We start from the raw sequence: 27,031 nt of genomic DNA, 5'->3' as shown, positions 1-27,031 counted from the left end.
ATTCTAAATTCTCAGACTGTGCTGAGGAAGTGTCTTGGTTTCATTTGTGCTCACTGGCTGTGCTATCTTAGCAATCAAATCCAAACACAAATGTGTAATAGACACAGAAAATAAATCTAAACCAAGTATTTTATTCCCTATGATTTGGTGAAAGGACATGCAGTATCTTTTTCTAAGGCATGTGACTCTTGTGTTTTCAGTGCATCCATTTTTGAGGCAAAGTTTGAATTAAATAAAACAACTGAGAATATTGTTTATAGTATGTGAAGCCACTTCCCTTTGTGGCTAGTTTTTAACTTAATTTTAAACAAACAGTATATCAGAAATAATACGTAGTGTCACTATGTCATTAGACTGAAGAAACACTAGAGCAAAGTGCCTTCACTGTAGGACAGTTTGTCAGCCAGCATCAATTATAATGGCTATATTGATTTAAGCTAACTGCCTATGAAACTTCAAAAGATTACAACTTTAATTGATATTGAGTTGCATTGACTTGCTTGATTTTCATGTCCCTGATTTAAGTAGGTACTTATTGATTGCTCAGACCTGTAGTGATGTTCAGAGCTGTGAGCAGCAGAAAGAGAGCAGAAGAGATTGTATAATGTTGCCAGGCAGTATTGAGTTCAGGAAAGGGGGATAGTATGGATAGGGAAGAGAAGAAGTTGTCTCTTGTTATGTGCATGCTTAGGGTAGAAAATAGATGTGATGAGAACAGGAATGTGCATGTTGCTTGGAGGCAGGTCTGGGTTGCAGGGGAAGTCTTGTAGAAGTGTATGGTGCTCTGTTAATGGGGCAAGGAAGAGAAATGGAAAAATAGTAGCTTTAGACAGGGCTGAGTTGGGATGGGGATAGGGATTGCTATCTCTGTAAGGAATGGCAGCATGGCCCCATCTGATTTGGTCCATCTGGTCCTTAGGATAATCTTTGAGTTTACTATTAAAGACATGGCAATCAAATGTGGGTTTTTGGACGGGGAGCTTATTTAGTGTAGCCCGGGCATTTGCACAATGGGCGTTGATTGTCACCCTGCTGCCTTTGCTTCATATTCCTCCTCCCATCTTCATCTAGATATGAGAACTTCCATATGCCGGTGTCGCTTCTGGTCACAGGAGTATTTTCAAGGTCTGCAATTCTGGTTCTTGCCTTCTAATGATTTGCCATCCCCCAAAACAGGCTTGCCTCATTGTTAGTGCCACCTGTGGGGCCAGTGAGGATATGGGTCTGCCTGGTCTGTTGTAATCTTACTGTGCTGTAATTGCCTTGTTTCCCTGCTTCTGAGTGGGTATGTGCTGTAGTTGGCATTTCAGTACTGCTGTGCTATGCAAATGAATCCTAAACCTTTTTCCAAGGAGAGCTTGAATCCTTTCTACAGTGATTTCTGTTTAGAACTTATGTGTATGGCTGAATCAATAATCAGTTAATGAAAAAGTGAAGAGCAAAACCAAACTGAGTGGTATTGAAAAGGCATTACTGGATCAGAACTCGAGCGTGTAAAGTACTTGCTGAGTTGTCGTGAGTGATTTATTGATTTGTTTTCTTCCTTATGCTCTGCCAATTCCTTAATTCTGTCAAATAGATGAGCACTAAGTGTACGTATCTACCGTTAAGAATCAGGGGCTTGATGTACTGGGTCAGATTATCAAAGCAGATATTTTGATCCAAGTAGTGTGAGATACCTGCTGCTTTAAAAGCAGGCTGTGCTCATCTGTGAAAAGTTTCCTTCTGACCTCTATGCAATTATTGTATTCTGTGGAGCATGCAATATAAACATCAATGCTGTTAACAGCCAGCTAAACATTTCTATCTGATCCATGTTGTTGACTTACAGATGAGGTTGCTAAGTATCTCCCTAATAAAATTAACTATTATAGTCATGACTAGAAACTCTAAGGAAATAGAAATCTAAGACAGCATGAAGAATTAACAACCATTGCAACTAAGACATGGTGCTGCTTAAAATAAAAATATGAAGATATACATTCTCCAGCGGCCAATCACGAAAGCCTTAACTCTTCACTCTAAGTAATTACTAGGTAGAAGTACAAATAACACCAAAGGGTGTGTGAACGGAAGTAAGAGATAACATACTTAGGGTTATTCAAAAGCTAGATGTTTGATGTTTTTTTGTGAGGTCTGTGTTGATATAGAAGTTAAAATAAAGGTAGCAGATTTCCAGTTAAATAAATCTAACTTCTTTTTAGGAGGAGATGTGAAGTAGGAGAGGGTTTACGTAGCTATATGCAAGTCAGGAAAACTGGAAACTGCTAGGAGTTGCACATTTAATCTGTAGAGTGCTGAGGTGCTTACTGAAGTATAGATTTTGGTATTATTAGACTAATTGGTTAGGTTAATAGCCAAGATGTTGCCTAAGAAACATCATAGTTCCATTTGGAGAAGCAAATTCCTGGGATATTTGTTCTTGTAATAACATACATTGTAACGTGAATGTGGAAAAGAATCTGGGACAGGATCTTGGTCCTTGTTGTAAAATGTGGCCTGGGACAGGGCAGAGGCGGTTCCTTCAGCTAAATCCTTATGGGCCTCTGCAGTAGAGATTTAAATGTGAAAAGATTGTTTTCTTACTACACGCATATGAAATAGGATCCACCATTTCTTGGCAGTGGTGAGGGGCGGGGGGAGGAGATGAAGTTGTTCTGGTATGTTTTGTAATCATCTGCTAGAGGGCACTGTGTTGCCAGAAAGGGATATATTAAGGCATAAGGTTCTTGGCTTCATGGTGAAAAGCTGTTCTTTATATATTTTGTTGGAATGAAAATGCCTGTCTGTGAGAGCTCAGACTAGAGTGGGTAAACTTAGAGAATAAGCCAGGATACATCAAAGCCTGATTTTAAGGGAATTCTGTATTAAGATTTTTTTTTTAATTGTTTTGGCTACATAAAAATCAGAATTGAGGACTGCTGGATTGCTTAAGCGAGTCCAAAGTTTGCTGGTAAACTTCACTAATGTAGGACTAATGCTGTATATGTGCTCAGGTTAAATTCAGCAAGGTATTTCAGTTAAAAATAAGAGAAGTGTTATTCTGAAAAAGCTATGATACTGCATCAGGACTTCTTATAACATTTAAACTTTTAAATTAAATTGTAAAGTGAAACTAAAACCAAAATAAAACTTTAATTTCTTGCAGCAGGAAATGGTTATAGGTTGAAACCTAATTTCTCTTGATTGAGGCACAAGGCAAAACCTGTTATTCACAGTTCTGTTGAGAGTAGCAGAACTTACCTTAGCAGTTCAGAGAAATGGAAAAAAAAAAAATCCCTTCTGCCTGTCAGACAGGGCTTTCACTGAGTCTGAAATTTAAGATTAACAAAGTGATGCTACCTTCTGCCTATAAAACTGGGAAGTCGGGGGCCAGTCTGAGTGCCTACTGGATGGTTACGGGAAAGGTGAGTGGATTTTTAAGCCTGGGTGAGGAGGAAGTATATGATACCATAGAAGTGGAGGTTGCTGTCACTGAGACTTTTTGGTAATGGATGATGTGGTACCATTCAGATCTGCCCTCCACTGATAGAAGTGTTTAGTGTGTAAAAGTGCTGGGTTTATATTTCTTTATGAAGCAGAACATGATGGCCTGACTGCTAGGTTATGGGGAAGGTCAAAGTAGATTATATCACAGACATGAATGTGATTTTTCCCTCACTAGATTACACTGAGGAGGCTCTCCAAAGATCTGACCTCAGTCCGTTACCTGCCTCTCCTTCTATTGCAGTTTGCTTCATGAAAGAGAAGAAATAGGATCAAGTTTAATGTTGCTATTGTGATTTTTTTTTTTTTTTTTTTCATTCCCCAACCACTACCTCCACTTTATTTTTCTTTCTTTGGCATATGTTGTCAGTTCCATCACTGTGTGGTGAGGCACCAGAGTTAGGTGGTAACATCAAGGCCATATGTTTTAATTGTCTGAACCCAAAAGAGGCAAAACTAGACAGTACTTTGAGAGGCAGAGGGTTGCCCTTTGTTGTGACAGGCTGACTTAGCTGTAGTGTATCAGGGATCCCTGAATAAGAAGTTTGCCTGTTTTTTAGCTGCAGCAGTTTACAGTGTTAATGTAAGACATCAGTGATGTAGATTTACTGGTACTGGCCTGTAATCTGTAGCCCTGTTTCAAGTGGGCAATTATAAATTGTGCTTTAAGTTAGCTGAATGTAGAAAAGGGGAAGGAACGGGATCATGTTAGCATTAACAAAGGAAAATGACATGAGATACTAAACAACTATTATTACAAGATACTTCATAAATCCAAAGGAAGTGGAGGTGGAAAAGACCTATGAGGTCATCTAACCTATCCATTCTAGAGGACTGGCTTGCTGCCTGCAATATATAATCATTATCTGCTACTCCAGACTAGCTTTAAATGCCCCAAGCTTCAGTACTCTTACTGCAGGCATGTGGGAGAAGAGGAGGAAGGAAGGGGCGATAAACTTATTCTGAAGCCTTTCCTGAGATTTACATGGGGTTTTTTTCTCTCTATTTTATCTTTTTTTATTTCTGTTGTGTTTTTCTGCTTCAATGTCAGAAAGCCCTGAAGAACAAGGTGACTTTAATCATTCTGGATAGCTATGTTATCTATATGCGACACATCCCTTTTTGAATTTTTCTTTGTTTTGAATTTTTTTTCCCTGCGGCAGCTGGTTTCACTGGCTAATCACCCCAGTAGTGGTAGTGTGTGGAGTGAAAATATTTTCTTATACTCTTTCCTTCCTTCTTTTCTGTCCCCCCTCACCACACTTACACATCCCCATTGGGTAAATATCCCTTTAGGAGAGAGCAATATCATTATTCCCTTGTAGAGCTGGCAGGCAGTAATGACTTGCCACAAAGAAAGGCAGTATGAGCAGTGGAGCCTTAGTGGAGGTATCAAGTCACTTAGAAGGTTGCTGGAGTGAGCAGTACCAAAAGGTTGATGTTTGCCTTGTGTTTGACTGTCATGAACTTGAGTGTACGCCCTGAAAAACATGTATGTACTCGAAGAGGGAGCATGCATGTAATGGTCTGTCCATGTCTGAGAAGAAAGTATGTAACAGTTATTTAGCCTCTCTGTGTGTTCTTATCCTTATTTCTTTGTTTCATTTACTCTGTAATTGCTTTTTCAGCCCGGTCAAAGAGTTTGGTGATGGGTGAACAGATTGGGCCTCCCTCCAGACCTTCTTCTCCAAACCCTCAAGAGCGTGTGCTCAAGTGTGGCTGGCTGAAGAAACAAAGGAGCATTATGAAGAACTGGCAGCAGCGGTGGTTTGTGCTGCGTGGGGACCAGCTCTTCTATTATAAGGATGAAGAGGAAACTAAACCTCAGGTATGACTAGAGAACTGTAGGGCATATTGGTTGTGACTTCTGTGTGGGTCACAGTCACTGCTTTGATTGACAGCTCATTTCAGTTGCTCTCTGTCCTAGCCAAAACCATACACACTTAAGGAGGTTCAAAGGCAAGAGACATTGCAAGGAGACTTAGCTACTACCCAGACAAGTAGTAGAGCTTGGGAGAAGTTTGGAAGGTGTTTATTTACCCACTAGGGCATGCTGACCTCCAAATCTTAGTATGGTCATCTATGAGACTGGAGTTTGACAGGAAGAACTATGGAGTTCCAGATTGCTGAGGTAGGAGTGAAAAACCTTGCTTAGTCAGCTGGGACTCATTATCTCCCAAATAATCCATTGTTAAGCAGAGGTGAGCCAGCTGCTTAGGGCTAGCTTGTGTGGGTAGAGTATGTAGGTTTTGTTATATGTGAGCATGCAGGACTTGAATGGGCTGTAATATGTGTTTTAGTGTGTTTTATATACACCTGGGAGTTACTGCTTTTCTATGTAAATTTTGAGGAGAAAGAATTTACGCAAGGCCATGTGCTGTCTGTGTCTGGAAGAAGGAGTACGTGTCTGACAGCAAAAACTAATTTAACAGACTGGGGCACAATGTGACCTTCTACAAAATTAAATTGTCTGAAGTTTGCCTTTATCAAAACTTTTAGACTTTATGGAGCATGAATGAAAAAGAAGAACGCTTTTCCTGGTGGAAACCACTGGTTAAGTCCTGCTGTGCAATATGTATTGGACAGTGTCATAGAACCATCCTAAAGTAGACTGTGGAAAGAAAATGGACAGAGAAAAGGGAGAGGATGAGAATGTTTAGGAGCTAGCAAAGAGAGAAGAGGTCAGCTACTGGTTAGATAATTTAATACCAACCACTAAATGTTAATTGAATAAATTGAACCACAGTAGGGCTACTTAAAATGGTAAGTTTAGATCAGCTGTTATCAGTTTGTCCATGGGACAAATGTGTGCAAGAAAGCTTTCCAAAGCACGATTATTCTTACAGAAGACTTCGGAGATTGTAAATAACTATGTGCCAAGTAGCTGTAGGGCAGTTTGCTGGTGATAAAGGATAGTAGGCAGTCACCATGCAACATTCCCATGGGCACACAAAGTCTTTAAGTTGCAACTTTTTGGTAGCGAAGATTTTAAACAGTTTTTAATAAAGTGAACAGTGCACAAGTATGTCTCTCAAGCCAAATATTAATTAATGGAATTTTTTACTAACTTCTTGCTGCCTCACCTGCTTTTTGTGAGTGTATTGCTGGTCTAGCACCAATTTCTTACAATTAAATATGTTTCTCTAAAAGAAGCTCTCAGAGGACAGTGTTCCTGCACCTAGGGTAAATGCAGAGCAGAGGACATTCGCAATTGTCAGTCTGGACCTGGCACTAAATTCAAGATGATTTTCTGTTTCTCTGACCATTCTATATCTACAGCATTTAGTGGGGGTGTGTGCTGTGCTACAGGATGGGACAAAGCTTACAGCTGAGATGAAGAATTTCTTATTCAAGTTCTTCAATACACCTGTAAAATATTCTTGCAGCATCTGAGCTAAGGGCTTTCCTAGTTGCTGTAGTATATTATGCAGCATATTTCAAGTAGTCATTGTTTTGACTGCCAGGCCTCTAACCGGAGTCATTGAACAGAGGGAATATAACTGAATAAGCCAGACAGTGTCCCTGTACTGCTGTCTCCTGATGAGTCAGTACAAGCATTACAGAGTGACAGACAGCCTGTGTAATATCATCACCATCCACACACTCATTATAGCCTATTATTAAACTGCTTGATACAGCTGCGTGCTTAACTCTTACACATAAATTTCATTGTAGAGTGAGAACGGAAGTGAATTTCCCCCTATGAGCCTGACACATGCATGGTAGATGCACGAGGATGTTGGCTGCATCTTACGTCTTGCACTTACCTAATCAGGAATTTGGTCCATCATTATGGATAGCGTGCTGTGTGAAGGCTAGAGAGGCTTGAACTCGATGATGTAACCTGTTGTTGCTCAGGACTCTGCAAGAAACAGCTGGATTTTGCACTTTTAAGACAAGCACCTTATCTTCCTATACAGCGCATGGGGAGAGCTGGGCACTTCTGAACTGTATCAGTGAATGTGACGAGGAAGGAGCTGCCTCAGGTAGTCATGTTGGAAAGGATTTCTTTAACCCTGTCCCTTTTGGGCGACAGGGTTGCTGTACATTTATCACTGGGGGAAGCTAATTTGTATAGGGTGATACAGGACCATGTCCTGACTATTCTTGTAACAGTTGCAAACTAGGATTCACATCGACTTCAGCTAGGACTGTATGCATCCCACAGGTGAAATGTACTTTTGGAACCTGTAGATAGCTATTGCTTGGGATTCTCTGGAATGAAGGGACAATGGTACAGGAATGCCCACATGGCTTAGGAAGACAGCTGTGGCCCTGGGAGATCTTTGTTACAGGCCATGTAGATATTTTCATCAGTTGATATTAATCCCTAACTTCCTTCAGCTCCAAAGATACTCATGCTTCTTTTAAATCTTTGTTTTAAATGTTAAGTATGGCCTGAAAGCTTGTGTGCAAAAACTAAATCAATAGCTTCACTAAAATTCCCATTGATCTTCTGCCTACTTGATTATTTATGTGTATTCTGGAAGAGGGTCATATTCTTATTGTTTATCTGGCAGAGTCGAGTGAGATTTATGCCATAATGTTTCAAAAGAGAAACCCTAAACAATGTCTTTTTGTTTATGGATGTTGTGTTGCCCATTTTTATGAAAACCTGTGCTTCCAGGTCCATAGAGGGAATTGTAGATATTCCTTCCTTGAAAATAATGCTGAAAAGATGGAGCTGTAATCTAATGACAGGAGAATGGCATAGACTTACTGGAGTGAAGAGGAGTTATTCTGTGGTCTTAATGGGTTGAGTACTGTTGAAGGTGTGTGTGTTTGTGTGCCATATGACATAGTTGTAGTTGCACGGTCCACTCTATCAGACTGAGTTCTGTGCCAAAGGTTAGAGGGTGAACTTGCAGCCGTTGCTTTTCTTGAGTACTTTCTCAGGTGCCCCCATGAGGAAAGGGGGAAGGGAGGACTGACCTGCAAAGAGCTTTTGATGCTCCTACTAAGTCTGTCAATATATTTGTGGGTTTTTAAAGTAGCTTTGGGTTTGTTCCTATTCCCAGGATAGGAGGTAGCATGCGCTTCTCCCCAATTTCCAGGGGAACAGAAGTTACTCTGCAGCTAATTCATTAACCTTTCTTTCAGTATTGACTTGGTATGATAAAATGCTTTAGTGCATCTGCAGTGGGCTTGAATTTTGCACTCTAGAAAACAGCAGAATTTTCTAGAATGTGTTCTAGCCACTGGACTCTAAAGATGATGTTGTATATGATAGTTTTCTGTACCATTTTGGAATAATTTGTGATGCATCTGCAACTTTATCATGTTCCCTTTCCAGTGTTTTCCTGTTATCTTCGGAATGCCTTCAGCGTGTCTTCTAATTTCAGTGAACTTCGAAGTCAAAATGTAGGACAATAGGATTGGAGGGAAGAGTACTGAAAGTTTATTCTGTTCTGTTGACTTGTTTTTCCTCCATTTTAAAACTCACAACTGTTCTAGATAAACCACTCGGTATGAACTTTGCTAAGTACCCTCCTACTTTGTGTCCTTCCACAGTTTTACCTTTTCAGTAGGTAGGGGACAGGAACTGAGCCCTGACACTCTGTTCTGTGGCACTACCTGGAGAGCCTACTAGAGGATTAGAACAGACTCTATTCTAGTCAGTGAACAGAGGTAACAACAATGTGATCTCCACATAACAGACTTTATAATGGGACACTCAAAAGGAGAAGTGAGAGTACCAAGGCAGCTGCATGTGTAATATGAAGGGGGGTCATAAGACACAAACTCAGTGAACATTTTTATTCATTACACTGGGTACCTGGAGAATACTCATTGAGGTTGGTAATGGGAATTAATTAGCTGTTAGTTAATACCTAGTAATAGTGGGACATTTTGACATTTTTCCCTCTTCTCCAATGGGTCTGCACGAGCCTGCACATCTCTGTCCTCTCAGACTATCCACAAGTTTTCTGAGCATTTCTTGTCAGTAAAATCCACCTAGTGGCAGGCTGTTTTCTTTTTCCAATCTAGGGTGCGCTTTGCACGGTGAAGGAGCAAAGCTGTACTAACATATGAAACAGACTGGAATTTCATCCTTCTTCAAGTTATTGTGGAGATTATTAGCTGCTAATGAAGAGGATTTTGTTTTGGTTTGGTTTTTTTCCCAGCAGAAACAGACAGCCAACACCTGGAAAATCTTTGAAATACCAAGTGTTCCATCTACTCCATCAGCAATATGCAGGCTGGACTGTTGCTGTTACTCATACCTTTAGGTGCTCCTGTAACCCTCTGGTCCAGTGTGATTTGTAGGTATACCTTGACTGAAAAAAATACAGAAATCTGTTACAGCCTTAGTTTAGAGGTTTCTTGACATGTATTCAGCTTTGGAAATCTGCCGTTCATTTCCCAGTACTGACTTTAGAATTTTTTAAGGGCTGCTATTCACAAAATGTTCCCCCAAACACAATCTAGTTCCAGTAGTGTTAGTGAGAAACTTCCCATTCTTTTCCAAAAAAATGCACTGTGACAAAAATGGACCGTTGCATAAATTCAGGTGGAATCTTACTTGAGAAGGAAGTAAGGTTTTTCTTTCTATTTGGAGAGGTGGAAATCTGAGAGTGTCAAGAACACAGGAGAGATGAATATTAAGGTGTGAGTTGTTTTTTTTCTCTCAGAATCTGCATTCACTTCTTCCTTTCTTTCAAAAAAGTATAAAGTACGCAGAATGTTAATATTTGCTCTGAGCCTAGGAAGAATGTAAACCAGCAAAAAGAGCAGGGTTGCTAGTGCATTAGTGGTAGCTCAGGCTAGATATCCTGCTAATCTCTTCTGCCCTTAAAATCTACAGAACAGTCTGAAGCTTACACAGCTCCAGAAAGTGGCTGTTTTATTTATAGTGTTCTCAGATATTGATGAAGCTCAGGAATGCCAGATCCTTAAACTTTTTTCCAGTGGTCTAAGAACAGACCCTTTTCCTGTCACTTGGAGTGGAGAAGTGATTGCATAGCAGTAATTTTGCAAGTATCAGGATGTTAACTGATTGTAGTAAGAAGTGCATGGGCTTAAATGATAACAAGTCAAGTAACTTTTCTTGAAAATGAGTGAGCTCAGTGCATCCATGGTTAACTACTACATGTTGTTAATACTGTATTTTTCTTTTTTTTTTTTTTCCCCTCCATATTGCTCAGTGGCTTTAATTAACATGATGCTTCCAGAAAAAAGGCTAGTGTTGACGTTCCTATGGAGTGAGAGAGGGGAAAAGAAAATTGTATTCTTAGCCTTCACTACTTCTCCAGCTGGTTTCCATCTTTAAAATATTCAGTGGTTGTTCCTCTCAACCACTGACACCAGCGTAGCTGTTCTGACATTTCTCCAGCCTGAAATATGCAGAGTACATCTCCAGTGATGGGTTTGGATGCAATAGTCTTCATTCTTCTGCCATTCAAATATAACTTAGATGCAAATTCTCTTTGAAAAAAAAAAAATAGCACCTTTTTATTTATACGACTCTTTTTCCAAGATCTTGAACTAATTCTATAGGCTTAGGTTCCTTTTGTGGAAGCAGCTGCAGTTACAGGGACATTGTCAGTATCTTATAGACAGAAGAATTGTGATGCAGACAACTTAGTTGTTAGATTGGCATAATGCAGCAAACTTGTAGTTGGGTATGTCCTGTGGCACAGTAGATCTACTTTGTGATCCAAAGTGCCAGTTTGAGAATGAGTCTCTGGAAAGGATCATTTGCTGTGGCTGGAGTGACAGGTTGGCTTTTTGGCCCTTGAGGTTTCAAAGAAGTCTTGAGTATAGCTGATGCAGGAATGTCTGCTGGCCAGCAAGTCACCTTTTTTGTCTATTGTTGACACAACTATTATTGAGTGTCTAGATGATGAACAACAGAGGTAAGGGAGCTCTTCTACAAGTTCATTTTTGTGTAGCTGTGGGAAAGTTCTTCACAAACACCTAGGAAAGCTTCCTCTGTCATTTTGCGCTCTATTCCTGGCCTGAGATGTGAGGATCTGAGACAACAATTGACTTACCAGTTGAACTGTGGGGTCTATCCTTAGCCTGCTTCAAATATGAGGCAATTTGACTTCTATCTCTTTCACTGAGACAAAGGCTAAGTCTGGTTGTGGGTTACCTTGGGCTATTTGATCCTTAGAATTCGGGGTCAGAGATAATGCATTGGTATAAAGCTGTTGCAGAAATTTCTTTCCATGTTCAGCTAAAATCAAGATGTTCATGTAGTCAGTTTATTGTCCTTGGCCTGAATTCAGAAATGCATACCTGAGGGCAGATTTGAGCCCCCCTCCCATCTTGTAAACATCTGTAACAGTGACTGAAGTGCTGTGTTAAAGGAAATGGTATGACAATTAGGATGATCAGTGTTCTGGTACCAATTGTGTTTGTCGAAGGACTCAGTCAAGAAAAGGAAGCTTTCCACTTAACGTTTCCTGTATCACAGCTTTTCTTTACCAGAGCCTGGTACAGGGCAGGGCTTCTCAATTGGTCTTTTTAGGGAGGACTACAGTAATACCTTTAAGGTATGAACACTTGTCCTCTTAAGATTCTCCCTCAAAGCACCAAGGCCCCAAAAGGGAGCAAAGTGATGCTATCATCAAAAATTGGATTTGAACCTCTGGCTTACTGGAAGGTCTGTAACCTACTGCCCGCCCCTTGAGCTGTTCAGCCATCTCAGGCTCCCAAGGCCTGAGGGAGGGAGGGGGGAATAATGTAGTCATGAATTGAAGTTTATTTCTGGGGCATGCTTTGGCATATATCAAGTTAGACCTTGGGGTATTTAAACTGATTTAATCCATCATTAATTTACTTCCCAAGCAAGATTGCTAATGCAGTCTGAGTGGCTGCTAGACAAGGACGCATCAATCTGTTTAAATTTAGTAATGGCTTTCTACCAGTGACAGCAACTGTCAGAACTGATACACCCTCCCTGCTAAGATGAATTGGGTTTTTTTTCTACCTTGTCAGCTCTGTGCCAGACAGATTGGACAGCTGTGAGCTAGGTACTCCGTTACCCTCTGGAGAAGCGTTTTGTCCCCTAAAAGGACTGGTTATATAAGATAGAAGAGCTCAGCACGATTTGCTCACGTGTGGAGAGAAATGTGCAAGAAGCTGATCTGAAGATCTTTGCTATATATACACCTATGACCTAAAAATACTTACCAGAGATGGGTCTAGGTTGCAGGGTTTTCTTGCTTTTATAGGTAGAGTGAGCATCCCTCAATTTATCTTTCTGAAAAATCATTCTTCTAGTTCTCTTATTTCCCTACTCTTCTTCCAGTTGTTATGTGATCAGCTCAACTTGTTGCAACTTCATTGCACAGCTGAAAGAGGTGCACACTGGTAAGGACAAAGTAGCTCTACTGGTGTATGGTCCCCATTGCCACTGTGGCTGCAGCAGGTCCTGCATTCTTTCCACTGTCCTGTGCCTGTGGTTGTGTTTCTGTGGGGGTTTGTTTGGTTTTTGTTTGTTGTTTTGTTTTTTTAAATGAGCTCTGCTACACAGTGAACTTCCTCTTCTCCATTTCATCAAAGCTGGTTAAAATGAGAATGAGAATAAGAAACAAGTCACTTCAATGAGAGCTTTCTACAGAATATATGAAATTGAATATGTTCTGAAAAGGATCAAAAAGGAAATGTATTCTGACTGGGAAATGCTTTAGCGTGTTAGTTCAAGCAATTTATGCCTCTCTAATCTCTTCTAGAGTAAACATCACCCTTGTGTACCAAAGGTGTGTGTCACTGAAGGGGGGCAGGTGACATTGTACCATATGATGCATCAAGCATGGAGAAGGTCCATTTGCTTAGTTTTGTTTCAGGAGAAGGGTGACCTGAGGCATGCAAATTACAACTTCTGGAAGGCACTGCATTGTGAGGTTTTGGTTTAACCTTTTGACTTCATCACTGACTTCAGTTTCCTGCAGAAAGATGGGCTTTCTGAAACTCTTTAGTATGACAGCACTTTTCTGTGAACTGCTCCTGTTCTTCTTCACTGTAAATACATTCTGAATCTCCTGGTCTGTATGTACTGCTGTACATCTTCACCATTCCATGCTATAAAATAGCAAAAAGCTAGCTTATATATCATTGGGTTTTGCCTAAAATATGTGTGACCTGATTTTATGTATTTGCCAAGTTTACTAATGCATGCTTAGGGAAAGAACCCTCCACAAAAAAGTGCCTTTTTCTGGAGTAACACAGGGCTTGATTCAGGGTCCTGAGTTCTGCTTGATTATAAATTTGAGGTTTAGGTAACTGTTTCAAATGGGGATTTATGCTTGCCTTGTACTAATGGATAAGGAAGGCCTAACTTTTATTTTGTGCTGGATTGTAGGCACTGCCCATTTTGAGACTGGCTGGATTTGCTTGGAGGGCTTCTTAAGAGAGGACTGTACCTTAAAGGAAGAGATAGAGTGAGTTGCTGTCTCTTTAACAACTTTTCTTTCTGCAAAATGTAAATTAGTCCCCAAAGAAAAGCAGCTGTTAGCATTTAAGAGGATTACATCTTCTGACAGAAAATAGCTATTGCCAGCTTTCAAGTGGTACCTGAAGCTCTGAAAGTCTAATCAGCTGGAATCAACTGATACCATATTAGTTTTTATTGCTATATGTACAATTCTAGCTTCTGTTAATAAGATAATGACCTGAAAATGTAAATTTACAGCTGAGAATGCAAAACCACCAAATTTAAGTTAAACCAACAAAATTACCTTAAGAGCTCTTTTTTTTTTTTTTTTTTTTAGCCAACTTTGTGATTTTTTTCAGGGTCCTTTGTTGTGGCTTCTTGGCATTCTTGTCTTAAGCTATTCTGAAATCCTTTCTGGTTTCAATTGTGCAACTTAGATATTTTATTTTTCTTCTGCTTGTGCTGCCATTTCACCATTTCCCTAGGGACGTTCCATATACTCCTAGAAGCGGAAAGGGTTTGAATTTCTGTGTGCAGTATTAAAACTTCAGGGTCTGTTTTTCATAAAGAAGCTTTTTTAAAGACAAAACAAAGAATTGTGACACTTCCATCTATCCATGTGCCTTCCCTTGTGCTTCAGCCTCAGGTTGACATAGGAGCTACTTCTTTTTCTCACCTCTCTTCTGGGAACTTTGGTCTGTGGTAAAGCAAGCAGATGCTTACATTTAACAGGTTTTTTTGATCATTTTACCTCTTGAATATGGTGTCCTTAGGAGAATGCTATGAAACTACTTTAAAACTTGTGCGTTCAGTATGAAGAAGAGATGCAGAGGGAGAATGGACCTCTTAGTACATCCAGTTAAACCATTTTTGTTTCAGAGAACTACCTGATAGAAACCAGACTGAGAAAAGCAATCTTCCTGCTCAAGCCAAAATTTGAGGCTGCTTGGGTAAAAGCAAGGTTCAGGGTCCTGTCTTTGAAAATAATGCTGTGTTCACTTGATCACTGCTTGGTCCTTGTTCCTGGCTGACAAAATGTTCCATGAGACTACCTCTACTTCGCATGAATCTCATGAGTTGCACTGTGCACAGAGCTTTAATTTGCTTGGGAGATATGCTTGGGAAATTTGCTCTTTGCTTTCTGGGAGAAGACAGTTTAGCTATGGTAGTAATTGATGGTATCGCTTTAATTTTCCAGGATGCTGATATCAAAAGTACTTTGTCCTTTTAGACAAGGGGTCAGAGTTATGTGGAAGGGGAGACTTGATCCATTTAGAAATTCCTGTTCCACAGGTGATCTGATCTTACTTAGAAGCTGGGACTTCATGGTGGAGGTTACACTGCAGAGAGGTACTTCTCTGCCTATATGCCCCATCCTCATCTAGTTCAGCCCTTTACCCACTCCCCAGCTGACCACATAGGCACAGCAGCTCTGCTCTGGCATTCTGGTGGGCAATGCTCCTTGTTTCCTTCAGTAGAGGAAAGGGAGGAAGGAGAGTGTCATTCAGGTCCAACCCTTCTCCTTCCTTGCTCCTGGAGAAGAGCACCTGTGCAAGTTGCAACATCCATATTTTGCAGGGACTGCAGCAGGAAAGGAGACAAATGTCTGCCCAGTGGGGCTGCATGATGCTGTTTTGGGCTGCACAGCCTATTGCAGAATGGGGCACAGGGGAAGGTACTGCTGGATAGCATGTGTAGCTTTCTGTTTAATATCTCTTTTGATTGCCTTTTTTCCTTTTTTCAAATAAAAGTTGACTTCTATCTTCCATGTTTTTCCTTCTTATTGTATCTCCTGGCAAATAATAAATTTCTGGGCTGAGTAGCCTAGAACCAGGAGTATTTAATAGTCTTTCACTGGTTTCAGAATGCTCTGCTCCCAGATTGCTCTAGCTACCAGCATCAGGCAGCTGTTGTTTTTTGTGGACAGAATGCACACAGAAATATATAATGTCCACTTTAACACTTTACTCTTCCCCTCTAGGATGCTTTGTGGAGCTAGCAGGTGCTGGCTTTGGCCCCTTGCAGAGTTTGGCTGAACTCCTCTGGCTCTTCTGAGCTGTCCCTGCTGTCATCATTCAGGTTTTTCTTTCCCCTTTCAAATCTTGATTTCTCAAATGTGTTATGAAGAACTTTACAATATGCTACAACACATCCAATCCCATCTTTTGCTGTTACATGAAGCACAGAATTTTTATTTTTTTAAATGCAAGGAAACAAAATTGAGATAGAAATGTAAATACACAATTTCCTCAAAGCAAAACCAAGGATAGCTAAACTGAATGCTTCAATGCAAAATCTGACTTGTTTCAGAGTGTTTCGTTTGGGGTTTTTTCATGATCGTTTTTGCTTTTACATTCTGTAAATGGATCAGTAATAGTCCACACTGTTGAACATTCAGCATATATGCAATGTGGTCAGGGTAATTTTGCTTCTGGAACTTTTATTTTTTGATTTTTTTTTTTTTTTTTAATTTTTTAATTTTTTAATTGCTGAACCTAGCAACACTGGGATGGTGATGCAGATCTGTTGGATATAGAGTAATATTTGTTGTTCTATAGACTATTGTGATGGGTTAACCCTGGCTGGACGCCAGGTGCCCACCAGAGCCGTTCTATCACTCCCCCTCCTTCTCAGCTGGACAGGGGAGAGAAAATATAACAAAGAGCTTGTGGGTCGAGATAAGGATAGGAGAGATCACTCACCAATTACCGTCATGAGCAAAACAGACTCAGTTTGGGGAAAATTAACTCGATTTATTACAAATCAACTGGAGTAGGGTAATGAGAAATAAAACCAAATCTCAGAACACCTTCCCTCCACCCCTCCATTCTTCCCGGGCACAACTTCACTCCCGGATTCTCTACCAACCCCCCAGCGGCACAGGGGGACGGGGATGGGGTTTACGGTCAGTTCATCACACGTTATTTTCTGCCGCTTCATCCTCCTCAGGGGGAGGACTCATCACACTCTTCCCCTGCTCCAGCGTGGGGTCCCACCCACGGGAGACAGTCCTCCACGAACTTCTCCAACGTGGGTCCTTCCCACGGGCTGTAGTTCTTCACGAACTGCTCCAGCATGGGTCCTTTCCACGGTGTGCAGTCCTTCAGGCACAGACTGCTCCAGCGTGGGCCCCCCATGGGGTCACAAGTCCTGCCAGAAAACCTGCTCCGTGGGCTCCTCTCTCCACAGATCCGCAGGTCCTGCCAGGAACCTGCTCCAGCGCGGGGTTCCCATGGGGTCACAGTCTCCTTCGGGAACCCACCTGCTCCGGCGTGGGGTCCTCCACGGGCTGCAGGTGGATATCTGCTCCACCGTGGACCTCCATGGACTGCAGGGGGACAGCCTGCCTCACCATGGTCTTCCCCACGGGCTGCAGGGGAATCTCTGCTCCGGCGCCTGGAGCATCTCCTCCCCCTCCTTCTTCACTGACCTTGGTGTCCACAGGGTTATTTCTCTTACATGTTCTCACTCCTCTCTCCGGCTGCCGAATACCTCCGTCCCAAGTTTTTTTCCTTCTTAAAAATGTTATCACAGAGGCGTTACCACTATCGCTGATTGGCTTGGCCGGCGGTGGGTCCGTCTTAGAGCCGGCTGGTAAGGGCTCTCTCAAACACAGGGGAAGCTTCCAGCAGCTTCTTACAGAAGCCACCCCTGTAACCCCCCCTGCTACCAAAACCTTGCCACACAAAACCAATACAACTATGAATACTCAAATTCAGGGTGTCTTGCATTTCTACCTTTTGACTATGCACTGACCTGCAATATGTGATTAACTGGAGTAGAGTTTCATGAGTTCTGGATGACAGGGCTCTAGAATGTTGATCTGGCTTGTCAAAAGGAACTAAATGCAGGTCTATAGCCTGATGCCACTGAGGGATGGCAAAACATGGAAGCAGGTTGCTGAATCTGTAGTAACATGGCAGGTTGAGTTCTGTTTTGCGAAGAACAGATTTGAGTACTTGTGAGACACTTTCAGTCTGCGATGAACAGATACTTTCAAAGCAGCAAGTCATTTAAATAGGGTGGGTTGTCAGAACTGGAATGCGAACTTGTAAACCTCTATGACTCGGAGCTTATTTCCTAGCTGAAGTATTTTCTATCTTAAGCATTACTGTTGTGGTAATTTATTTGTAATAGTTTTTGAATGTTCTATGTTCAAAGAAAAGAGTAAAACTTAATTCATTTACATTTAATACAAGCTGGCTCCTTGGTTTATTACAGTGGTTTCTCCAAACAAAGCATCTGTAGGAAAATGTATTACCAAGGGACAAAGCCAGGGAAGTTTATGCCATAACAGATGTAACGAAAAATAACACAACTGGCTTCTCTATTTTATGGAGAAGATGGCAAAGGTCATGTGATGGGTTGTCTTCTATCAGTTGAAATCCTGGATTGTCTGTCTCATGAAACACTAATTGTATTACTCAGTAATTTGGATCTGGATGCTGACAAAGAGTGTAACTGGTATTTGTTTTGATTACAAATGTTATGATGCTCCAATATGTCTTGGATTTGGCTGTTGCCAGACTGGTTGGAGAGAATGTAACTGTGCATGTTTACTAGAAATATGTGTGGAAACAACTGACTGAAACAACTTCTTTCTTCTCTTTCTGCTCAGCAAAAATGATGGTTTGGACCCAGCTTGCATTCCAGGGCAGTTCAGTCTTCGTGGCTCTAACTCCTGGGAGTCCCGGTTCTTACTGCCTTTTATCTCTCTTATTGTGTGTATGTCCTAAAGAATGTTAGCTGGAAACCCTTTAAAATGTCAAAGATTAAACTAAAAAAAGTGGAGAAACAATGAGGTCCAAACAGTGTGTTCATTCTTGTTCCACCTGTGTTACTGGACAAGAGCTTCCTGTGATCTCTTTTTCAGCATTTCTATAGATAAAGATGATTTTGTTCATTCTGAAGATACTATGCCACCAGCTATGCAGAATTCCCGAACTGGAATACATTGTGTTAATTGTGCTTAGGGTCAAGGTGAAAATGAATCTGAATTCTGGCAGCATTTGAACTTGGGAAGTAAAGGGGCTCAGATTTCTTGCTAGGGAAACTATAGTCTCTTGGATTGGTCCCATTGCCTTGCAAACCTGAATCAGCTGCTCTCCTCCAGTATCTCCCTGGGAACTTCTGTGCACTGAGAATCTCTGGAAAACAGGCCATTTTCTTCATTTGCAGAAATAAAGATTTAGAAATAGAACTTTAGCCACCTCATTGCTGCAGGTTGCAACAAGAAATTAAAGGGTGAAGGAAGAGTAGATGTAATGTGAGATGAAACTTTCGCAAAGGTCAATGAGTAATGGAAACCAAGGAGAGTCACCTATGCGTGCTCAGAGTATTGTTATTCCAGAGGAAAGATTATTTGACCAGAAGTGTCCAGTGTGAGAGAAAGGACAGGTGAGGCAGGTTCATGACCAGCTCAATCTTTCTTGCTCAGAAGGGTGGAAAGGAGATGGGCTCAGTGGAAGAGTGGGGCTTAAATTTCCTATATGTGTCATGTTTATCTTCTTTTCCTTACTCTTCATGGCCTTTCCCCTTTCACTGGTGTTTGTGTCCCTTACAGGGTTTGATAGTACTGCAAGGCAATCAGGTGAATGAGCTGCCACCTAATCCCGATGAACCAGGGAAACATCTCTTTGAAATTGCCCCAGGTAGGCCAGCATTTCCTTGTACTTTCAACATAACATCATCTCATTCCCATCGGTTGTCATTAATTATAATTGAACTGTACTAATCACTTAACTTCTTAGCATTCTGATACACTAGACAGATTATCTAGAGAGACTGGGAAACGAAAGTTGACAGGCTACTTGGTGTTCTTTGTTTTAGATATAACTGCTGCTGTGGTACCTCATGAAAATTGTAGTTGAGATGCATAATGCTCCTTGACTTTTCTGTTTGGAGGGGGCTCCTTGCCTGGAGTGCTGTGGGGTCTCCCAAGCTGATGTGGTTTTCTGGTTGTTATGGGAGAAGCTAACACAGAGCACAGCACAGAACTTACAGAAAAGGGGTGTGCAGTATCTGGATCTAATTTCTTTCAATTCGGGGTGGGGAAGAAAAAAGTTTCAAAATGTTTCACTTTTGGATAAAAGGTTTAAGACAATAGATGACCTGCTATGGAAGAGAGGTTGAAATTTTGTTAGGTAGAAAATCTAATGATCTGTCAACATAGTCTTAATGTAAAACCTTTGAAAACCTTTTAGCTGCTGTGTAAATGCTTCCTGTGGACTGGCTTGGTATCTTCAGGGTATATTTAGAGTTAACTTCCCTGTTGCAGCATACGGAACAATTGTATTCGCTTTATTCAGTTCTGATTGTAGTTGGGAGAGGACCGTCCCTGTACATAGATTTGAATGCAGTATATTTTAGAGGTAGTTTCAGGTGGCCGGATCTACAGAGAAAGCTGTTGCACCATTAGCGGTGTTAGATCAGAGGAGTGAGAAAGATGAACTGGGTTAGTCCTTCCAGAGCTATCTCGCATTATGTGAAGACTGAGTTTCTGGAAACAAGGAGGGAGACAAACATGACTATGGTAAAAATTATGTGAGTGCACCGACTCAGTCATGCTTTACTTCATGGCCAGTTTCTCCTGCATGGACTACCTGTCCATGCTTCTTAGTATTGTTTGTTTTCCCACAGTGTTGGTGGTGTTGATAGGGTAGATAAAAGTAATTACATTAGGCTACCTCGCGCTCCCTCCCACGCACTCGCCCCCACGCGCTCCCCCTCTCTCTTTTTAAATGGAATGGATAACACAGTGAACACTTGTTCCTGTAGTTGAATGTTACTGTTGAGGCAGGTGTGCTTTTACCTGTGTCTTTGGGGTATTTCTTACCCCCTGATCAGGCTGGCTTAAAATGCCTGTGTTGCACAGACCTCTTGACACAGTATCAGGCAGTGGGAGAACAGGCAGTGTTGCAAGGTTTTCAATTACACCAGCAGGTGGGGGTTTACAATAACTCAGTCACAGCATTCTGTTTGACAGACAGGAAGCTGCTCGGGGAGAAGAGATTTATTTTTGGTTTCTCTTCCTTATCACTGCACACTATCTATTAATGGCTCTTCTTTCTTATCCTGCACTGTGCCCTCATAGGCAGGGCCCCACAAACAGCAGGGCATTGGTCTCAGTGTTGCTTGCATGGAAGATCTCCTAGGAAGTGGCATTCACTGTTTGAATGTGACACATCTTCTGCACTGTTTTCCAAAGATTGTGCACCATACTGTTGTAAAAGGACTGTGGACCTGGGATGTGAAAGCACTTGGATTGTTGTGATTGTGGATGATCCCATGTGTTCTGGTAGTGATCTGAGATAATTAACTGAGCCACAGACTGGCTTGGTTGAGTTACCTGCAGATTTGAGTTTGTTCTCTGGTTCCAGGTGGGAAAACAGTCATTCTTCACTTCTTGCCCAACCTGTCAGGTTATGTTACTGTAGGCTGCAAAAGAATTGTCATGAACTGCAGGTAGCTGTTGCTTCAGCGGAGTTGGTAAAGCAATGCCATGTGGTTACTTGAAAGAGGCTACCTGGAAGGGTGGAAAAAAGTGACACTGTTCGCAGCATAATTGCGAATCCCAGGACATCCATGTTCAGCTTGTGGTTTTGACATTGCCCTTCTCTGTGTTCCCTGGGAAAACAATTCAATCTTAGTGCACTACTGTCCTGCCTGCAAAATTGGGATGGTTTCCCTGCCTTGTAGAGCTAAATCCATTCACGTTTGTAGCAAGTTTAGTTGCTACGTGGATAGCAAGTACTGAAAAAGGCTATAAATAGCCAGTCAATACAGAATGTGACTCGGCACAGACGTCACTGGAGAATCTGGCCTGAAGAGTTCCCCATTCTGTTCACAGTACACTTATTCTGTGCTGGTTTTGGCATAAATGCCTTTTCTTTTTCGCACGTGTTCTGAAATGACTCTTTTCTGCGTGGTTGCCAGCCTGCAGAACACCGACATAGTGAACAGCTCTTAAGTGGATGCCAGGCAAGAGGGTGAGCACAAATGATCTTGCAGGACCCAAATAATTATTTTCCATGACTTCCTGTTTTCCCCTGTGTTGGATATATGGCCATGATCATATCTCTGCCTAATTGTGCCTCAGTTCTCCCACTGTAAACTAGGACTATATAGTTTCTATCAGGATGATGAGATTTTTTTTTTTAGTTGTCTTAACTAAGTTAGGGATCTTGTGAATACAGGTACATAGCTGTAAATATAGATATGGGATTTTACCATGCTTGTAAGCAGCAGAGCTTTAACTAACAGAATTAAGAACAAGAGTGCAGCATTCCTAAAATGTTCCCACAGTGTCCTGATACCAGCTTATCTGGCAAAAAGGAGAGGCTGAGATCTCCCAGCAGTGAAATGTCCAAAGCTTTCTAAAGTTTGTGGTACCAGTTACCTCCAAAAACCTATTTTGTCATCAATAGCCAAGGCCTTCAGCATCCTTGTTGCTGCGATCATCCCACCTTTCCCCTGCTGCAGGCTGTGTAAAGCTTGGCTGTGGGAACTGCTTCCTCAGAGCACAGGGACTAGAGTAACAGCATGTCCTGCGCTGTAACAGAGCATGTATTGATTTTCTGCTGAGTAACAAGAACTAATGATGGGCATTGTGTATTATTCATGTTTCATCAAGTTCATTTCTAAGCTGTATAGTGCAGCTGGGAGAAGGGTTAACTAGGGACATGAGAGACTGCAGAACAGTTCTACAGTCAAACTAGTGTTAGATCTGGTGGCAGGACTTCCTGAAATACTTCCTTTGGCAGAGATGTTCTCTATCCTCTGTTCTGGGGAAACTATGTACATTTCTGGACCCTTTTTAACCCATTCATGCTTTCATCCCTCACAGCTAGTGAAGTTCAAAGTGGAATGGCAGGGTAAGCTGCAGGCTCAAGTTGATCTCATGTTCCAGTGTACATTAGCAGGTGGGGGGGGATGTTTTTATAAAAATTATCAGGGTAGTTTGAGGTCAGGTGCAAAGCTTTAACCATTTGGGGTAATCACCACACAGCAGATGGTATTTCTGGATAGAAGTAACCACTGTCTGTTGCTTGGAAGAGGAGTCCAAATCTGGTAACAGGAACAGCAGCTGACTGATTACTAGGGGCAACAAGGCAACCATGCATTAGCCTGGGGTCACAGTGCATTTCAGAGTGGTGTAATACAGTGTGTAAGAAGCACAGGGATTGATCTCTGAGAATGTCTTAAGGAATATTGATGGCTTAAATGCTCCTGAGGTCTCACCTTTTAGGAAGCTGATGCTTTTAATGCCCAGTGGCCAATAGTCTGCCTAGTTTTATTCTCTGGTCTTTGCAGCACTATTAGATGAGATGCTCAAGTTTCTCTGCAGAGTCAGAGATAATTCTCTGATACAGTGAGGTTTACAGAGTCAAGGACTGGAGTGGTAAAAAGGTTCAGAAGTTAGGAGGTGAAAAGTGTTGTCTTTAGGTATGGCAAGGGTTATTACCAACTGATAGGAGAATAGCTTTGGTTTGTAGAAAACTTGGTGACATTTAAGAAGATTCTTCTATTCTGCTTCAGAACGGATTCAATTGATCTTTTCAGGGAGAGTAAGAGTGGAAAGATAGAAACATGAACAAGAAATTTTCTACGGATTACATGGTACCTCTTTGGCTAACATCCTCTCCTGTGATGCAGGAGACCCAAGTTTCTGTTCCACTGGGTTTAGACCAGGAACCTGAATCTGTCACTTGCGTAGTGGGCAAGTACCCTTAGTGACTACTATGGTGTTGTTTTTTCTGGGAAAGATGGTTTTGCTTCATTTTTTACTGTGAAATCATCCTAGAGTAATGCTCTTGTCCAAAGAAAATGTGCCCTTTTCTATTTCAACAAACTGATATGTTATGGTTGAAAGCAGCCTTGCTGAAAAATTCCTGACCAAAATTCATGGTACGCATCTTGGTGCCTCCTTATCACTGATGACAGCTAGTTCCTGTTTCTTGCCACAGTGCTTTCTGCTGAGGTCAACAGTGGTAGCTCTTAGCTGGGTCTTTCTGTGAAAATAAGAGTGCAGTTTTGTGATAAGTTTAATTTGATTTCACTGGAAACTGCTGCTGAAGGGGTTGATCTTGCTTTCCCCCTTACCTCTTGGCTTCTTCCAATATCTAATCACATTTCTCACTTCAGCTCTTATGACTGGATAAAACAGTTTTCAAACCAGTTGGACTTCAGGTCGATCCAACTAAGCTTGATGAAAACTGCACCTTCAGGTTGGTTTTTGTGTTCCAGTTGTGTAATGCCGCCAGCCCCCTCTTTAGTGAGGTAGTTCAGTCCTGTTCAGAACTGTTGTCTCAGGCTTTTTGCAGGCTCAGCCAGAGCAAAGGTGACTGCCTATGCTTGATTCACATGTAGAAGATAATTTTCAAAACTTTAGAAGTCAGAGCTCTGTGGCATGCCCTTCAATTATAAATACTGAGCTCAATATAGGCAGCTTGTCCTTATGAAAGGGACCCGCATTCAATAGCGACTCCTTGAAAGTTGGAATAGTGGTTGCATTCTGCCAGAAGTTAGGCTGGGGCACAGTAAAATGCCTCATCCAGGAACTTCTGTGCAGGGTTTATGTAGAAGTTATTTTACTGCCTTGTTTGTGCTATACAACAAGTAGAAAAAGGCAGAATCAGAAGGTGGGAGTCCAGACTCTTACAGGGACAGTAGCTGTTGACTACTTGCTCTGTAGGAAGTCCATCAGTGTCATTGGTAGTGTCTTACAGAGCAGCTGGAGTGGCAGCTTGTTTGTCTTGTCCCAGTAGGTTGAATGATTCCTACAAAGCAGTCTGGGCTATGCTTCTGTGTCCCAGGTGATCAACACCAGTTAAGTTATTTTTGTGGCCTTTATATATCAGTTCCTGTTGAGATGGTGTGTAACTGAAATACCTGGAGGGGAAATTAGAAATTCAGACATTAAAAATCATTCCATGCTCTCTATTATTCAATGCAAATGGCAATTCTTACTAACAGCAGGAAACTGAGTTTGCCACTGATAATTAAATTTTCTCCTGAATTCTACAGCTGATAAGTGACTGTGCGTATCTGAATACACGATGATGTTGATATCTGAGGGTTTTATTTAGGTTTCTGGGATTTAGCACTCGGCATATTGACTAGGGAAATAGCAGCAAAATAAAGTAGTTTTGGGTCCTACTAGAAAGAATGAGATGATGTAGTTTCAGCAGTGCGCTGTGGAAACACTTAGCAAGTGAGAGCTGTAGACATCAGAGTGTCCATGGCATTGCATTGACCTGCAGGAGAAGATTGATGGTCTTGGGTTTGCAGTGGAGGGCACTGTCTGATCTGTGTTTAACGCTTCTGGGTGTCTGGAGTGTAGCTGAGGGCATGCAAATATTTGTATATCACTAAAAGTGATAACTGTCTTGCAACATGAGATAGACTTGCCATTTTTTAAGGAGGGAGAGACCTAAAATATCTTCTCTGAGCTGTCTTTCCAAAGGAGTGCCCAGAATGATAAAATTGGATGCTGCCTTTGCAGTCACAGTCTCTGGAAACTGTTTATTATTACCTTATGGCTTGGGTTGATGTCATGACCCATACTGGACAGACCAGGGCGTCGTGGTTAATTTGAAATTCCCTTGGGCTAAATTAAGGTGAAATGACACCAAACAATCAGTTAAAGATTTTATTCATGACAGAAGCAAACTGAACCGGGGAGGCATGGTAGTAGGTGGCAGGGATTCTCACAACAGGAATCGGCATAAGACTGCTGCTGTAAACCGTGTAACCCAGGGTAACCATATACATCAATTCAGGGAATGAGGAGATCCCTCCTGTTGAGTCACGAGGTTCAGAGCAGACCCCCTTGCTTTCTAGATTCCTCCTCAGAGAAGGGCCCAGGGGCAGCTGGATCCACTCTTAGTCTCAGATTTGGTCAGTGGTTTATGTCTTGAAATGGATGAGGTGTAGGGATTGTGGAAAAGGAAAAGGAAAGAGAGAAGACGACAGAGAAAAAGGAAGAGAGAGATTTCACCAGTCCTGGGTCCAGCGTTGGTCCAGTCAGCTGATGGGTCCAGTCCTGGTGGGCTTGCACACCCGGGGCTTCAGTTTGTGTCCTTTTATCATCCTTGCCCCTCCTTCAGGTGGGCACCCGAACTCTTCAGGCTAATGAGCAGTTTGTGAGCCTTTGGGCTTGGGGGTCATTTGTGGTATAACTTCTCCTTCCCTGTAGACGTGGCCATTGTTTGATCTTTGTATCAGAACAGCTTATCAGAACAGGGACCTGTGCACCCTCCAGCACGCCCTCCCCCTCCTGTTGCTGATGTCTGAGCTGATGGGTTTTTCACCTCGGCTCCTTGCTGTGCAGGGTTTATCTTTAAGCAGAACTTGCCCCACCACAGTGTTTGAGACATTAACTCTTTCAGTCTCTCACAGTTGAAGACCTTCAAGGTAATGCAGTCTTAGCACTAAGATAATGACAGGCACATCTGCTTGGCTTCTGGCAGCTGCAGTGTCTCTTTTTACGTGCAAGGTAAGTGCAGCCTGAGTGTCCTTGGAAGTGTGTATCCTGTACTTCATGCCTAAAAATTGTTGATGCATTTTTCCATATGTACTGCTTGCTCTGTCTGCTCCTGAGCACTAGATGGTGCTGGTTCTTTCCACCTTGTGCTTGGACACTTGCTGTCAGTTATGGCATATGTCTTGAATCACTTGAGGAGTGTGAGTTCATCCTGTAAGAGGAAATTGGCCACTCTTTATTGTTCGTTGGTGTCTCCTCAAAAGCAAATCAGCAAGCAAGAGTTCCCTAACAATGTTATTGCCCAGCCTTTGAAGTTAACACTGTGCTCTGTAGACAGAATATAGTATTGCATGCATTTCTGCAGATTTGCCCTGCTATGAGCGTCTTTGTCTAAACCCACAAGATATAAGGAATTGAATGCTTTCTGCCGCTGTAACAGGTGCCAAAATCAACAGTCTTTGAAAACATTCAAGTTCAAATTGTTTGCCCATTTTATCTTAAGATGAAAACAAGATTTATTTGTTATGGAAGAGCAAAGCATGTTTTATATAGACATGTACAATAATGACTGTGTGGGGAAGCCGCTTGAACCTAGGCCTCCACTATTTCGGGTTAACCTACCGACCCAGGGGTTACTGGCTATTTTTGTGGCATCTGTCTGACTGTTTTTCCCCTCCCCC

The 27,031-nt window shown here is 41.8% G+C and overlaps 1 protein-coding gene across 2 annotated transcripts in view; it reads left to right on the top strand.

Annotated features, from left to right (window-relative positions):
• Nucleotides 1-27,031, top strand: part of ARHGAP22 (Rho GTPase activating protein 22) — a 158,261-nt gene that overhangs the window by 14,227 nt on the left and 117,003 nt on the right. For both annotated transcript variants that reach the window (XM_052798981.1, XM_052798980.1), the window contains exons 2-3: nucleotides 5,115-5,314; nucleotides 19,431-19,518. In XM_052798981.1, the coding sequence (XP_052654941.1) occupies nucleotides 5,115-5,314; nucleotides 19,431-19,518 (288 nt within the window). The remainder of the gene's footprint in view (nucleotides 1-5,114; nucleotides 5,315-19,430; nucleotides 19,519-27,031) is intronic.

The sequence above is a fragment of the Harpia harpyja genome, chromosome 10, assembly GCF_026419915.1.
Source record: "Harpia harpyja isolate bHarHar1 chromosome 10, bHarHar1 primary haplotype, whole genome shotgun sequence".
NCBI lineage: Eukaryota > Metazoa > Chordata > Aves > Accipitriformes > Accipitridae > Harpia > Harpia harpyja.
Note: the sequence above shows the minus strand (reverse complement) of the source record. Positions and strands in the feature narration are given on the sequence as shown.